At 42.0% G+C, this 15,489-nt stretch overlaps 1 protein-coding gene across 1 annotated transcript in view; it reads right to left on the reverse strand.

Annotated features, from left to right (window-relative positions):
• Positions 1-1,447: 1,447 nt before the first annotated feature.
• KDR (kinase insert domain receptor) overlaps positions 1,448-15,489 on the reverse strand; it is a 33,083-nt gene continuing 19,041 nt past the window's right edge. Inside the window, exons 20-30 of the mRNA XM_031048959.1 lie at positions 15,387-15,475; positions 13,564-13,720; positions 11,995-12,095; positions 10,526-10,648; positions 10,281-10,392; positions 9,781-9,880; positions 9,559-9,664; positions 7,515-7,666; positions 3,977-4,073; positions 3,771-3,859; positions 1,448-2,982 (exon numbers count right to left, since the gene is read on the reverse strand). Coding sequence (XP_030904819.1) covers positions 2,763-2,982; positions 3,771-3,859; positions 3,977-4,073; positions 7,515-7,666; positions 9,559-9,664; positions 9,781-9,880; positions 10,281-10,392; positions 10,526-10,648; positions 11,995-12,095; positions 13,564-13,720; positions 15,387-15,475 — 1,346 coding nt within the window. The 3' untranslated portion in view covers positions 1,448-2,762. The remainder of the gene's footprint in view (positions 2,983-3,770; positions 3,860-3,976; positions 4,074-7,514; positions 7,667-9,558; positions 9,665-9,780; positions 9,881-10,280; positions 10,393-10,525; positions 10,649-11,994; positions 12,096-13,563; positions 13,721-15,386; positions 15,476-15,489) is intronic.

The following is a 15,489-nucleotide window of genomic DNA, read 5'->3' on the forward strand; positions in this document are numbered from 1 at the left end:
GGTGTGTCCTAGTTCCCACATTTTTCAGGCATATGTAAAATTATTTGGACCCACTAGAGAGACTCACTGGCTGGCAAGAATTGTGAGAACTCATTAGCTAAAATGGTTATATTGCAACTTCATCAGTCTACATTGTGGTAGACAACCATTTTAGAGGTTCTACAAACAAAAAGGGAAGCATCTGACTACATGCACGTGGCACATATGGTGTGTCACACCAATCTGGAGAGGAAACAAAACTACAAAATGAAATATCTAAATTGAACATCCCAAATATTTGGGAGTTCCAGAACTAGGGCAGATGGTGTCAAAGATAGATCTCCATCTCCACCTCTCTGTCAGAACTCTCCAACATGTGGTTCAGCAGGTTACCTACCAATATTCTGCCACTGTCCGTATTTTATGTCCATCATACAGTAATACACATAAGAACATTTTCATTAAAGATGTTGGAGAATATTGGGGAGGAGGGAAGGTAAAGTTTGTAGCACTGGCTGTTGAGCATACAATTATTGGCTAGACTATTGCCTGGGATGCAAGATAAATATCTCACATATATATATATATATATATATATATATATATATATATATATATATACATGAAAATACAAGTCCTTCCTAGAAGCCCTTATGGTAGATTTACGAAGCCTCTTCCTTATTTTTCTACCTGACATCTCAGTTCCTGCTTTCCTGTATGTAAAATGCTTCAGATTCAGGAGAGGAATTGAGAGACATTTGAAGCTTGACATTCCACAGCCTTGTAGTTGGGACATGCACATAGTGTGTACTCCAGCAGTGGCCAGTCTTCCACTGAAAATGAAGGCCTGCACAGTGCAGAAGAGAAAGTCAAAAGGTGGAAAACAGCGTGGAAAGGTGGGAGCTTTAAGTACAGATTTAAAATAAAGGTAGACATTGCTACACAAGAGCAGGGACAATATCTCAGTTATGAGAAGTGAGAGGGAAGAAATGCAAGTGGGAAAAGATGAATAAGCCTTTAAGGGAAACTTACTCCCAAGGCAAAAGTCACAATACAATTAGACCAACCATTCCCAAACTGAACATAATAAACTCCTTCAGAGGAGATTCAGTCTGTACAAGCAACCTGTTCCTGTGACCATTTCTCTAAAGGCACTTATTGCCAACTGCTAAAATCAGTAAAGCTTCTTTACTACAGGTAACCACAGAAATCTTCATAGACCCGTACACTGGTATAAATAACTGGATTCATTAAATGGCACTTGAACTAAGTAGCACTTGACAAACTTCACTGTCAATAGAAAGGATATAGGAAAATACATGTAAGAAAAGCAAACAGATCTACTCATAGCCCCCACCTCTATAAATTTCCAGTCCCTTTTAATAAAGTGAAGTTTTAGCTATTAAAAGTTTTGTGACCCTTGTAATGCTACAGAACACTGATATAAAATGTGACTAGTACAATAACATTATATAATATATATTTATATTTTAATATATTACATTTATTTCTACATAAAGAGGCTATAAATACTGTATATGCCTTATATTCATGGTTCCCAGCATTTGACATTATAGTAAGTACAAACTGAAAAAAATAATTATAAAAATACAAAAAAGAACTCAGTAGAAATAGCTTTACATTTTAAGATCTTGTAGCCTGCATTGTGTCTATCAGCAGAGCTCTGGGACTACAAGATCACAGGTAAGAAGTTGTCCAACAATTAGGCACAATCTCACCACTCAAGGAAGATTGGAGCTGCCATGAAACCAGTCACGGATACCCAAGACGACATAAACCGAGATCTCTGCTATTGCAAATAGACTTTGAGTTTGCAAATTGAAAGAGTCAGACCAACATCTGAGGGAGGGGGGATGAGAAGGTAGGGTGCCTTTAGGGTGCCCCATGAGGACCACAGTGCTCCCTGTGATCCTAAGGTAGATTACATTGACTTTTCTACCTGTGGTAGAGGCTGCCCTGGTGGTGATTCAGAGAAGGGGTATTTTCTGCAGCCATTTCAGGCTAGTTCAGAAGCAGGCAGGCATGTGGCATGGGTCAAGGGTGCTGGGGACAACGTGGGCTAGAGCCATCCTCAGACATGAGGCATGGCCCCAGTACCCCTGTCCCATCACTTAGCTCGGTGCTCTGCCTTTTCCCTACTAACCAGCCTCACCGAACAAGTCTTGCAAGCAAATACAGCTCATGCGGTCTGGTATAGCAACCTTTTTCCTCTGCCAAGGACAGGGACCATCGCCCCCACCTATATTTAGCCCAGCCTATGTTTAGACTCAGGCCATCAGCAACTGCCAGAGCCTTGAGCTGGAGGTTCCTTTTTTTGTTGTGGAGGTACAAGCAAGGGATAACTCTGAGAAACAAGAAGCCAGTGCCGTGCTGTTTCCTTCCTGGAGTCCAGCCACAAGTGGAGAAACAACAACAACAAAAATAAGATCAGGGCTGTGCCGTTATCTCGTACAACTAGAAACAGTTAAGTTGAGCACTGTGTCACCAGGGTCCCTAAGGCCACCACGCTGCCTCTGCCACTGAGTCGGCACAGCCTGCACACTGCAGCCGGGGCTTTACACCCTCAGCCACAATCATCTCTTGAGGAAAGTGCCTCCCAGCCCAGCACAGTGCAGTTTTGCTGCCAGATGCTCCTGCATCCTCTTCAGGAAAAATAAACGTCTTTTCTTAGTCTCATGGACGCCGTCTCTCTGTACATCAAACCTGAATACCACTGAGCCCTGGCAAGGAAGGCACATCGTGGGGGGACCTGGAGCTTTGCCCTAGAGCGGCGGGGAGGCAAGTGGCACAGTGCCTTCATAGGCGAGCCCATGAGCATGGCAGAGCTGGGGAGAAGGCTCTCGGGCACACAAGAGTTCAGTCTCCTCGCTGGAGTACACGGTGGTGTCCATGTCATCCGAGTGGTACCCTGACTGGTACCCACTCGTCTGGTTGGAGGCTTCGGACATGACAGACTCGTTACTCTTGCTGGGCACCAGTGTGCTGTGAAAAACAAGCAGAAACAGGACTGAGAGAGCTGTGGAGACTGTCTTCTGGAGGGCACTTAGCAAAGTTGGCTTCAAGCCTTTTTAAACATGCATGTGATTATAAAAGAGACTTTTTTATACGCCCTAACTTCACTAACACATGAAAAAGATACTTAATTTTATGACTATACAAAGAGTTAGATTGTGAGCACAGATGAAATGGGCACAAAACTCTGAGAAACTTCACACATTTCAGCTGTGGTGCAATTGTAACTGCAGTATACTTTTGTTTGCACTGAAGTTGTCCTGGCAAACATAATTCCTGAGAAGCTCTCAGAGAGCATACGTGAGGTTTGAGCTCCATGAATGCTACTGTGCTTCCTGTGAACTGCACAATGAACCCCCTGAACAATGCTCTGAAAATACACCCAGGTACATCCTGAAAACTCAAGAGTCAGCTTTAGAAAAAAAGAAATAAAAAGAAAAGAAAAGGAGCTCTTTGTCACTGCAGACAAACACTCACAAATACGCTCAATTGTGTGCAACAGCTCAGTTCCTTTGATTGGCTGTTGATGCTTTTGTAGCTGATAAATACAAGCCCCTTCTGCATTGCTAGCCATTATTTCCTTTCCTCTCCTGGTACCAGATGCAGATGACCAGGGACACAGTGCACAATATTTCTTTGTGTTTTTAAAAATACAATAAGACAATATTTTGTCTTCTAAAAAATTTAGAAACCAATAATTTTTCTGAAATACTGCAGCAAAAATTCATGTTCAAATCTACACGCAGCCCAAGCCTTACCTAAAGGGTATTTTCACTTGTTTATCACTCTCTTCCAAAGTCTTCAGCTCTTCAGATGCGAGAACCATCCCACTATCTGTCTGGTTTTCCTGCAAAGGTGTTAGGAATGCATTAAATGCAAAGAGGAAAATAAAATAATAAAATAAAATAAAAATAAATAAAATAAACAGGCAGACAGAAGACATACAAATATCAGACAAACTCACCTCCTGAACAACTTTTACAGTGGTTACCAATGGGACATCTTCAAATGTTTTCACACTCACAGGGCGGCTTTTTCTTTTGCTACCTTGTCGGTACTGACTGAAAAGTAAACAAAACAAAAAATATTTTGTGTCCACTTTCCACAACTTGGCTGCAAACAGCACAATGATATCAGAATCCTTTTATCTCTCTACAGAGAAGTTAATCCTTTTGTCAAAACATATTATGCAAACCTCAAAATATCCATCTATTGAGAAGGACGAACAGGCCAGAAAGTGGCATGTTTCTGACCTTCTGCTCCTGACAATCTTGATCTCTGAGCAAATTCTAAGAAATGGCTTAGAGAAAACAGCCTCTTTTCTCAGTTACACTGGAGGGCTTAACTTCCTGCAAGCTTCACTTAGAAGCATAATAAACAGAGGAGCCTGGAGCTCAGACATGTGTCTCTTCCTTTGGACTGCACTTCTGAGACCCCTGGCTGGACCTAGGACAACAACAGCAGACTCAGCAGACTGCCGCTCTTAAACCGTGGGGATCAGGACAGGGAGTGCTATGTGTCTCTTCAAGGCTCCTCTCCAAAAGAAGCCCTCTGGTCAGGATAACATCCATAAAAAATATTGGGCAAAAAAACTCATTACTTTCATGGAGGTAATAATACAGCAAACAAAACAGCTACCCTCAGCTTTCTGTCTAAACAGATATGGAGTAAAATGGATACTGTCCAGTTAAACAGGATGAATTTTTGTTCCTAACAGCTAATGAAGAAAAAGCCATGGATTTAGAAAGAAACCTGCATTCACCTGAAGCACAAAGTGGAAGGCAATTAAGAGCATCATTCATCCCATTTCCCATCTTTGAGTTGAGCTATATCTCCAACAAACACATATTTAATCTAGTGGGGGTTTTACAAGTTCCCTTTGTAGGCTGCCCAGGTGCTCAATCACACTTTAGAATGGTTTTCAAATATTAAACCCAAGTATTTGCTGCAAATAAAATTTGTCCTATTGCTAGGGACACAGAATGAACAATTAGCATCCTCTCTCAAGCAACTTTTCATTTACTGGAAACTGTTAATATGTTCCCTCTCCATTTTCTCTTCCTAGGCTTAACAAAACCAGTTCTTTGAAGATCTCTATACTGACCATGTCTTCTGCTCCTGTTACTCTGCAATGTTATCTAATCCACTCCCAACACAACCCTGACAGGACCAAAAACATCTAATGGAGAATTTAGTCCACTTATCCTCCTGTACAAGATCACTTTGAATGGTGCTAATTTCATTCACAACTTGCCTTCTTAGTCTGAAAGCTCCATGAGTGCTTGTATTTAACTGTCCACACAGGCACAGAACTGCGTGGCCAGGACTACAGTTACCAGGGTGAGAAATGGAAACCCCAGCCTCTTGATCTGAACAACCTCCCAGTTATGGAAGTCTTGCATCTTTCTGCTCAACCCAGACAAGAGCCAGCCTTCATGGACTACAACGAGCAAGATCCTCCTGGTTAAGCCAAGCTATTCTGCAAACAGGACCAGAAATAGTGTGCAGGCAGAGAGAGACCACATGTGGAGTTTGACTCCTGCCCAGTGGCAGTGAGGGATCAGATGACACACTGACAGTATTTCCTGACACATGCTTGCATTTTATAATAGACTGTCCCATTAAAAAAGGGCCAAAAATACTCCAGAGAAAATAAACCCCTATCTTTCCTGCTATCCACCAAGCCAATTAATCTCCCTAAAAAAGAACTGTAGATTGGTTTGACTTGATTTGTTCTTGACAAATCCATGCTGGCCATTTTTAGTTACTTAATTTTCTTGTAGGCATTTACCATTATTTATCTGATTGTTTAGTCTGGCATCATTCCTAGGATTCACGTTAATCTGATTTAAGGTTACACCTTTTCTGTTCTTTCTAAAATCAAGCATTTACATACATACCTTTACACTTCCTTACATCTTCTTTACCGCACCTAACTGTTCTTAATGACAACCTTGCAAGGTTCAGAAATTACAGATCTATTTCCTAAGCCAAATACAGCAGCTATTAGGATGTCCTGATGATTTTAATTTACCACAGAAATGTAAATATTCTTTTATATTCTCTTTTTTCCCTGTGCTTGCTTTTCTTCTTCCTGCTTTGATTTAGAGATTGTATTTTTCAGCATTTCCTCATAGTTAGTAATTTTGTGATGATTGAAAGACATTACTGAAGAGATCAATCTTTTCCACTAAATGTATAGCAAGATCCATGCCAACAAAATTGTTTCCAGCTACCGGAAGAATAAAGCTCCTAAGCATGTCTTAAGCTCCCCACAAGTGTTTTCACACCCCTGTCACAATGTAAGACAAGAGAAAGAGTCTCAAAGTCTCTTTAAAAGTTGACAGAGAGATTTTACTTCTGCTCATAACATAAAATGGGGACCAGCAAAAATGACATAGGAAGTATTAGAAGCAGAAAAATATGTATGACTTTTCAGTGTTAAATCGTGCTTTTTTGTCTTTTAAATATTTATATTTTGGATTGCCCCACTACTAAAACATGGGGGTTGAGAGTTCAACTCTAGGACCGCAAGTTCAATTGAAGTGTGAAATGTACTGTGTCTACCTAGTCTTTCCCAGGACAACATAAAAAAGCCATCCTGTGGTACACAAAATCATTGGGAACTTTGTTTGTCTTTGGTAGATATAAGACAAACAGTGAAGTTTCACTGAGGTTCCACTCTGTGGAAACCACATGAACCCTGCCAACAGAGTCCTTCTCTGCTCTTACAGTTGTATCCATCTCCTATCCTCCTCCTGCTCCTGAGACTGCAGCAAGCAACCCAGAGCTTCCAGCATCTAAGTGGCTGAATTTGATCTTAGGCAGCACTGGATGAGAAAATACCTTTCTCCCTTACATCCCATGCCTGACATCCTCACAAGGTCCAATGTGAGCCCTTCTTAAGTACATTAGTACAAACTCCTCACTGGGGAAGTCACCTCTGCCACAACACCAAACAGCATCTACCACTGTTGCTCCATCATGGATGCCCCAACAGCCCACCAGAAACAAGCAGTGGATAAAAACAGTGACAACATTTAGATTGCATTCCCCTTGGCCATCAATTCATGACCTATTTACCAGCATTTCACTCTAGGAGGGGAAATGCCAGAGAGGTCATTAATGATAAATCTATTACCATTAATATTTTCAGCAGCTGCAATACAAGAGTGTGAACACAATTGTATTGGGTCAGTAAGACTTTTTATTCATTCTGATTCTTAAAAACTAAGTTAAGTACACTTATGATTTATTTTTCTTTTTCTAAATGATAATACCAAATCTTGAAAGGATAGTAAAAAAAAAAAAAAAATCATTGGCATCTGGGGAGATAAGAAACTAGTTTTTGCCTACAAAAGCTCTACAGATTCCTTCTTATCCCTGCGGAGGAGGTTAAATATGGACTAAGCAGCTGAAGTCTCTTCCTTTCATTTTCCCTGCCCCCAGCTTGAACAAAACCTGCCCAGAGGCCCCAGTAGGATGTCCACCATATAAAATACCTAATTCCTGCTGTGTTGTCATAATGGAATTTAGGATCACAGACTTCCTCTTCCTCCCTACAGGAAGCAGGTGAAGTGGGGAGAGAGAGACCCGAATCCTCTTCCATATTCAGTGATACTGACAGAGGAAGGACAACGTAGTCTTTACCATCCTGTAGAATGCAGTGAAAAAAGACAAAAATTGAATTTGCTACAGAGATACACTAACATAAACAGTTACACACACATGTACATGGAGAATGCATCAGTCCAACAGTACTACCTTGGTTGTTTTATTAAACTATGAACATTATATCACCTTTGCAGAGCAGCAACATTAAAAGAAGGAAACTTAATAAAAATCACTATCAAGTAATTTTAGATTAAAAAATGGTGGGTTTATATGACATATTGTAACATAAAGAATAAACTGAACTCTTTTTTATTGATGCCTTTGAAACAAAAATGTAGGGTTTAGGAATGTTCGGATCTCAATGACACAAAGAATATGAACCTGAGGAAAAAGATTACCTTGAAATGAATGAGGCTACAGAAATTTCTGGTATTAAAAAAAGACTAAATTAAGTATAGAAGTAAATTAAAAAAAACAAGCAAAAAAGGAAATTTTCTATCAATACTTTGACATCAAACTTGATGTGAATAACAAGGATAACTACTTTTAAAATTCCTTCCACTTGTTTACATTTTTGCTCTAAAATAATAGAAAAAATGGATTATGTATCCTTCAGTACTGCAAGCCTATTTATAGTCCCATAAGAAATTCTTTAGTAGATTTTCTAATCTAATTTTCTCTATTTTTTTGTGCATCTATCCTTTTTGGATTACAATATGACACATACGTATTTAGCTATTAGTTATCAGACAGTAAATCATGTTTGTCTTTTATAGTTGCAGTACACAACAGCTTATGACAAGAGGGTCTAAATCATTAGCAATCCAACCATATTAGGTTATAGGTAATAACACAAAATATGTTTTGAGCATACAAGGAAACACTTTTTTTCCTGTGATGGTGACTGGGCAGTGGCAGAGGTTGTCCAGAGAGGTTGTGAACTTTCCATACTTGGAGATATTCAGAAGCCAATATGGACATGGTCCTGGGCAAACGGGTATCAGTGGTCCTGCTTGAGCAGTGGGGTTGGACCAGATAACATCCAGAGGCTCCTTCCAACCTCAGCCAGCCTGTGGTGATGTGATACATGTGATACAAGCTGCTCTTCAGAAAAGTGAAGAAACACTCCCCTTTTTGAGTTTTGGTATGCACGGCACAATAGTTTGGAAGGACAGGTAATTCCCATCATTACTAATAATTACTAATAGGTCAGAAAGGGAGAACTTGTCTAATAGGAGAGCATATGGCCAGACTCAGCCTCCCTCACCCATTGTGCTTGCATCTGTTGCGCTGGCCTTGTCCACTTCCATAGTACATTAAGAGGGAGCCACAAGATGGAGAACCTGGGAGGGAGGCCCATATAATTCAGCTGGACACAGTGGGCTCCCTTACCACAATGCCTGCACACAGGACAAGTCTTGCTACACTTATCTGCATGGAACTCCTGACAGACAGCAAAACACCTGCATACTCGTTTTCCATAAGAGCCATTATAAGCATTGCAGCCCACATGCTCACGTATGCCAACATACCCATCTTTGGGACAGTAAGATCAACAGAAACCACCTGCCAAAATGCCTCTGTAGTATGCAGAGAAATCAGCAGCAGAGCAGGGAATTGATCCCATGATGCCGCTGCTGTCTGGCTGGGGAACAACTCTGCAGCATACCTACAACTGCCATCCAACTAAATAACAGCAGTGGAGGTGTCATGGGAAGTCCTTGCTGGCAGGGCAACATGGCTTTGGGTTACCAAAACAGACCTCTGCAACCTTTCCCCATCTATGCCAGTCATCCACTGAAGGGGTGGAAGAAGCCCAGGCTCCCCCACATCCCCAGTGGACAGTAACCAACTAGGGGATTTCATGGTGGCTGTCAGGATAGGAGGGGTTCACCTGGTGGGTTTAGCAACCAGAGAATACACTCCATGTACCTGACGGACGTTGGCTTGCAGCAAATTCCCCAGGTGCTCCACCAGCTCTGAAAAAGTTGGCCTCTGCTTGGGATCTCCATGCCAGCAATCCAGCATTGTTTGGTACCTGGAAGAACAAAGCCCATTAAAACATCAGCATGAAGAAAACAGCACCTACTGCTTGCTCCAGTGCCTGCTACCATTGTGGGGTAAATGCAGGCAGCTGGAAGAACAGTTTCTCACATTTCGGGTGTTGTATAGTCTGGTGCTCTCATTCTTGTTCCTTCTTTCAGTCTTCTGCAAAATTCCTCATCAATTTTCACTCCTGGGTATGGCGATGCACCTAAAACAAGAGCAAGGGCAATTTTAATGCATTAGACTCTTAAATTCTGGGATTGATTTTCAATCAGATGATTCGTTAATCCGATTAATCAGAGTTAATCAGGTAATTCAGTATATTTGGGGGTGCAAACAATTTAGATTTATAGTAGATGAGTAGATGAAGCACACCATCACCTATGGAAATTGTATGAAGAAGCATTTCAAGACCATCTTCCTACATTTGCACTTTGAAGGAAATCTGAGTATTTTATTTTGATGGAGAAAATAAACAGGCAATTTTCAAGAAGTAAAAAGAAACAATGCTAGAGAGGATCCAAGAACACTTTGACTGTTTGCTGTTTTGACTGCTTGACTCTGTTGTTTAAAATTTAAGATGGCTCAGTAAAATTAAAGTGACTTACCCAATGAAAATATTTCCCATAGCAGAACTCCGAAGGACCATACATCACTCTGAATGGTATATACTCTATCAAAAATGGTTTCTGGTGCCATCCATTTTAGGGGTAGTCTGGCCTGAAAGCATTTCCGTAAACAAAAAGGTATCACAGTTTAGCAAAACAGTTTCCACAAACCCATTGAAGAGGGGTGGGGGAAGGAGTCTGGGCTTGATATTAATTGTCTCTGAAACAGAGAATCTGAAACTTACATCTCCTTTCCTGACGTAATCTGGGTCTTTGTAGATATCTCGAGCCAAGCCAAAATCACAGATTTTGACGACGTTATTGTCTGACAAAAGGATATTACGAGCAGCCAGGTCCCTGTGGATGCACTGCAAAGAGAAGTAAACAACTTCGTATGCTGCCTCTTGTCACAGCGCTGTCCACAGGGCTGATCTCTTTCACATATGTGCTCCCCGACCCTCAAAGGACAGACAAATTCTTAAAACCTTTTAAGAAAAAGAAACCTCGGCATCAATAGTTACTGATTTTAAGTGTTTTTGTGATGGTCACAACTGATTTGGCTCAGGGAGACTTGTATTCCCAAGTCCAAACATACATCTGTTTATCCACTATGCAGAGGGCCTTTGAAGTTACCTAATTAATTATCCTAAGAAGCTGACACGAAACAGGTTCAGATCTGATTACCTTTAGATTTACTTAGGTTCACTCAAATCTGTGCACTCTATGCTCTCTCTCTGAAAAACATATCATACTAAAATATCTATTTGATTCCAATACAAACTAATCTTGACTACAGAGAGAAAAGTCTGTCTTTACATATGCAGAACAACAGCTTAGCCGACAACCCAAAGTCTTCAAAACTCAAGCCTCAGCAGCTTGAAGTAAAAAAGCCAAGCTCTGAAAGTGGCTGCAGATATGCTTCTAGTATGGACTAGAACTGCAGATCATTTGAAGACATATTTTTACATATACACGCCAACCATGATGTATGAAATGTAGAGAAATGCATGATTTTAGAAAGGACTCTCAAGTCTGGTTTTGAACTCCTAGCCTGCACTCTAGAGCAGTGCTGTATTCCCTGCTTTTATTCCCTTTTCCCGTTTCTAAGTACTTTTTATGTCTATGCAACTGCAGCAATTCTTTGCTCTTGCTGGAATTTACAGCCTTTGAAACATGTGCTATACATATTTAGGATCAAACCACAGAAAAGCACTTCTAGAAAGTGAAAATACAGGTGAGGTGTTACCAACTGCCAGGGTGTCTTTGGCAAGAGACTCTCCAAGGAGTCATCAATGAAGTTTCATAGATGAGTATTGTCTCTCCTCACGCTGCCTTTCCAATCCTGCTGCACAAGTTACAGGCAACCTCCCCAGAGAAAATTCCTTTACTCCTGTTTAGCTATGGTTACCAGAGATTTGTCCCTAATTCCTTTAATCGTCCTCATAAGTCAGCTCCCCTCCTCCAACTACTTAATCATTCTTCTATGAATCAGTGACCCATAATCCTTGTACAGATCACTAACATTTGTGTTAATAAATGCATGGGCTGTTTCACTTTGTAGTATTAATGATTTGGTTATGTCTTAAGGCAAAAAGAAAATACTCCAGATGACTGCTAGTCCAAAGATGAACATGCTGTTTCCTTCTATAGACCTACAGCACTATTTCCTACAGTTAAATAAATAACATGCCACTCTTCCTGAGAAGTTCCTTACTTTGCGTGAAGCCAAGAACTCCATTCCTCTCGCCACCTGGAAGCTATAACAGATGAGGTCCTCCATGGTCAAAGGGTTCTTGCAAAGGTCTTCAGGACCAGCTGCAAAGAATCAGAAGACAGTCAAACATGCCCTTTGTCACTGATTTCACCCATAACTGCTTCTTAGGTAAAAGTCCATCTTAACCTTATGCCACATTGAAATGGAAGGGCAAACATAATCCTTTTTTTGACTGGATCATTATCAGTAACAACCATTTTTACACCAAACTAGTCGTGTGTAAAATAAACTTTGAGATGATGGGTTATACCCTGGGCCTCCTTGCTTATTTCCACAATTCTCACCAGTGGAAAGATTTGCAAAACAATCCCAGAAGAAAAACAACCAAAAGTCAGCTCGCAGGTTCCTAGGACAGGAAAGGCTTGCTGTAGTTTCAGTAGATGAATTTAGAAACCCATGAGAGGGAGGCCTCGCCTGGTCCTTAGAGGGGAAGAACATGCCATGGGGAGAAAGACTTGAATTTGGCAAAAAGCCCTGCTAATTTAAGGTAGAAGAAGCCTAACCTTATCCTCCAGTAACTTGGAGGAATAATACACTCAAGTATCCAACAAAGATACCTAGGCATTTAGTTCCTGCTGAAACAAACAACTCAATGACTTTACTCAGCTCTTGATTTTAAGAAGAAACTTCCCAAGAATCACCACACCGGTGGCTAAACCCCTCATCTCGAGGCCTCTTTATGTGTACATACTTCTTACAACATTCCAGCTCAGAGGGTCAGTTTTTATACCAGAAATGTCTGAGGACCAAAACTGTGCACAAATGCATAAAGTGCATGCCTGACATTACCCATTAGGATCAAACTGAAATCACAAGATCATCCTCCCTGTTAGCGTACTGGTGTTTTTCTTTGCATTAAATGATTTTTAGTAGAAGTTGAGCTACAGGAAGTTGAGCTATGGCTTCCCTCCAGACCAGTCAGATCCCACCACTTGCTGAATTTAACGGTCTCTGAAATACATTGGCAGCACTGAGCGCTTTGTGCTGTCCTTGCCAAAGCTGAACATGGCAAATGCATCAATGAAACTGCTGCAGATGGTACGTATATCCAGGGGAGGCTTTGAATGAGTAGTAATTCAGGTTTCCTGTTCCTGACAGACCACCTGCACAGCAGGAAGGCAAATCAGCCTCTCTGCTAATAAGCAGTGAAGCCGATGGCATTTCATGATATTTAACTTCTGGGCAAACACTGAGGAGATGTAGCTAGCATCCTCTAACTGCACCCCCTCTGCACAGCCTTCAGAGTCTGTGCTCTGCATTCTCCCTGAAGAAAACAGAGTGTAAAATAGACAGTAGCAGTGCACTTAAAAATGCGCCCTTTTAAGACAGGACAGTACCTGGGATTATGCTGAGGGGTTTGGGATGCTGAGTTAGATAATCCATAACTCAGGAACTTTGGTCACCCAAGAAATACCATGCACACAGCTTTGAGGAAGCATTGGAAATGACATTCCTCATCAGCCCCCAATAAAGACAGCTGTTCCAGCATGAAGAGAAGACATATCCTACCATCCTCCTCTTCCACGTCACTCAGGGACCGCTCCTCCACAAAGCCAGAGCTTGCTGAGCTCTGGCTGCTCGTGATGCTGTCCAGCCGTCGCTTCAGGTCTGCAGAGGGGTCACCAACATAGTTCTCCTTCCCCTGCCGGAACCTGGCACTTTTGTTCTAGATGTGTGAGGGGAGGGTGGGAGAAATCAGAAGCAGAAAGCATACCACAGGTTTTCCCAGGAGAGGCAGTGATGCTCCCTGCAATCTGTGCCTCTGGCACCACTGAGGGCAGGGAGGGCAGCACAGCACTGGCATGATCAGCCACACTGCTCCAAGCCAGCTCTGGTTGTGGAACCCTAACTCATGGCCACATGGGCTCACCAGTTCAAGCACCCTCTGCCACTTCACAGCAAGGCTTTAGCCTGCTCCCACGGTCTCCCAGCTTCCACCCAGCAACCTCTCCACACGCTTGGGAGGTCTCAGCCCCCTGGTGTCCACCACTTGGGAAGCACACATGGAAGCTGCCAAACCTCTCACATACTCAAGCCTCTCTGTACTGCTATGGCTCTACCTCCCACCATTGCAAAGGCCCCTCTGCTAAACCTCTATTGTGGCCAAAGCCCTAGCAGCCCTAAAACTCTGATTTCCACCTTCCCCTAAGACACCGAATGCCTCTAGGGAGGATGCCAGCTCCATAGGTTTCCTCAACCACATTTCCATTTTCTCCTGCTTCAGTTTGGTGACCTTTCTCCCCTGGCAGGGCTGTCTTTTTCCACTGCCAATTCCCATCTCCATCACTTGTACAAGGGTCAGCGCCCTCATGAAACCCTGGCTCTCTTCCTTCAAGGCCTCTCAGATATTTGTTTATCCTTCATACCTCACAAGAAGATGCAGCAAGTTGCCTTTGCCAATATAAAATAGTAAACAATGACTCCAAAGATCAAGAAAAATAACCCCCTGGAGAACCAACAAGCAGTTTGAAGAAGCTCTCATCTAGGTACAGCAGCTGCAAGAAGACTCAGGTCTATCAGAGCAGCAGAGCACAGCCCAGGGACTTCCCTCTTGACTGTGGGTGAAAAAGGATATGGTCCCAAGCATGATGCTCAGTGCTGGGTACATGCAGCTATGCTCTTCACCCAGCAATACAACCCTTGGAGGGGATGGATCCTCCCAACCCCTCTCCAGAAATCAGACCCCCTCTCAGAGGCATCCAGAAATGAGCTTGAGTATGTCAGCCTCCAACTTCCTACTCCTTTCAAATTGAGGTGAAAAGAGGGGGTGCTGTGATGGAGCTCCCCTTTCCTAAGGACTTGGGAGGTACATAGCTCAGCATAAATTCATGAGATATGTCAATTATATACATGATTAACAGCAAAATATATAGCCTGGTTTGGCAATGAGCCAAGGGCATAGCGGAAAGGATAATCATGTGATAGAAGATACCTATGGATATCTGATGGATATAGGCACTAAACAGGGTGCACAGTTATTTAAGGTGGTCCAGAGCTTAACTAAAAAAGGAAAAAATTCAGGCTGATAATCAGAAAAAACTTCCTGACAGATATGGCCAAGTGTAGAACAATCTGCCAAGGGAAACAGTGGAAGCCCAGTTCCTTTGCATTTTAAGCTAACAATAACAAAATAGCTACATTGCAGGGGCCAGGGGAAAGACTAGATGACCTCTGATGTCTTTGTCATCTCTCATTCCCATGGGAAGTACTAGATATTCAGCGTCCCCAAGGATTGCCACTTCAGTCTGCACTAGAAACAGAAAGGTTGCATGTGGAAAAAAAACATCAAAACAAACATTCCAATGCAATGTCAAGTAACCTTGACTCCTTACCTTGTACGGGACAAATTCACTCCTCTTGCTCCGTAGGTAAGCTGACAGATTTCCAAACTTGCAGTATTCCACAATGACCATGAGTGGGCCTGTACAACACAAA

Source organism: Melopsittacus undulatus, chromosome 7 (genome assembly GCF_012275295.1).
Source record: "Melopsittacus undulatus isolate bMelUnd1 chromosome 7, bMelUnd1.mat.Z, whole genome shotgun sequence".
Lineage (NCBI taxonomy): Eukaryota > Metazoa > Chordata > Aves > Psittaciformes > Psittaculidae > Melopsittacus > Melopsittacus undulatus.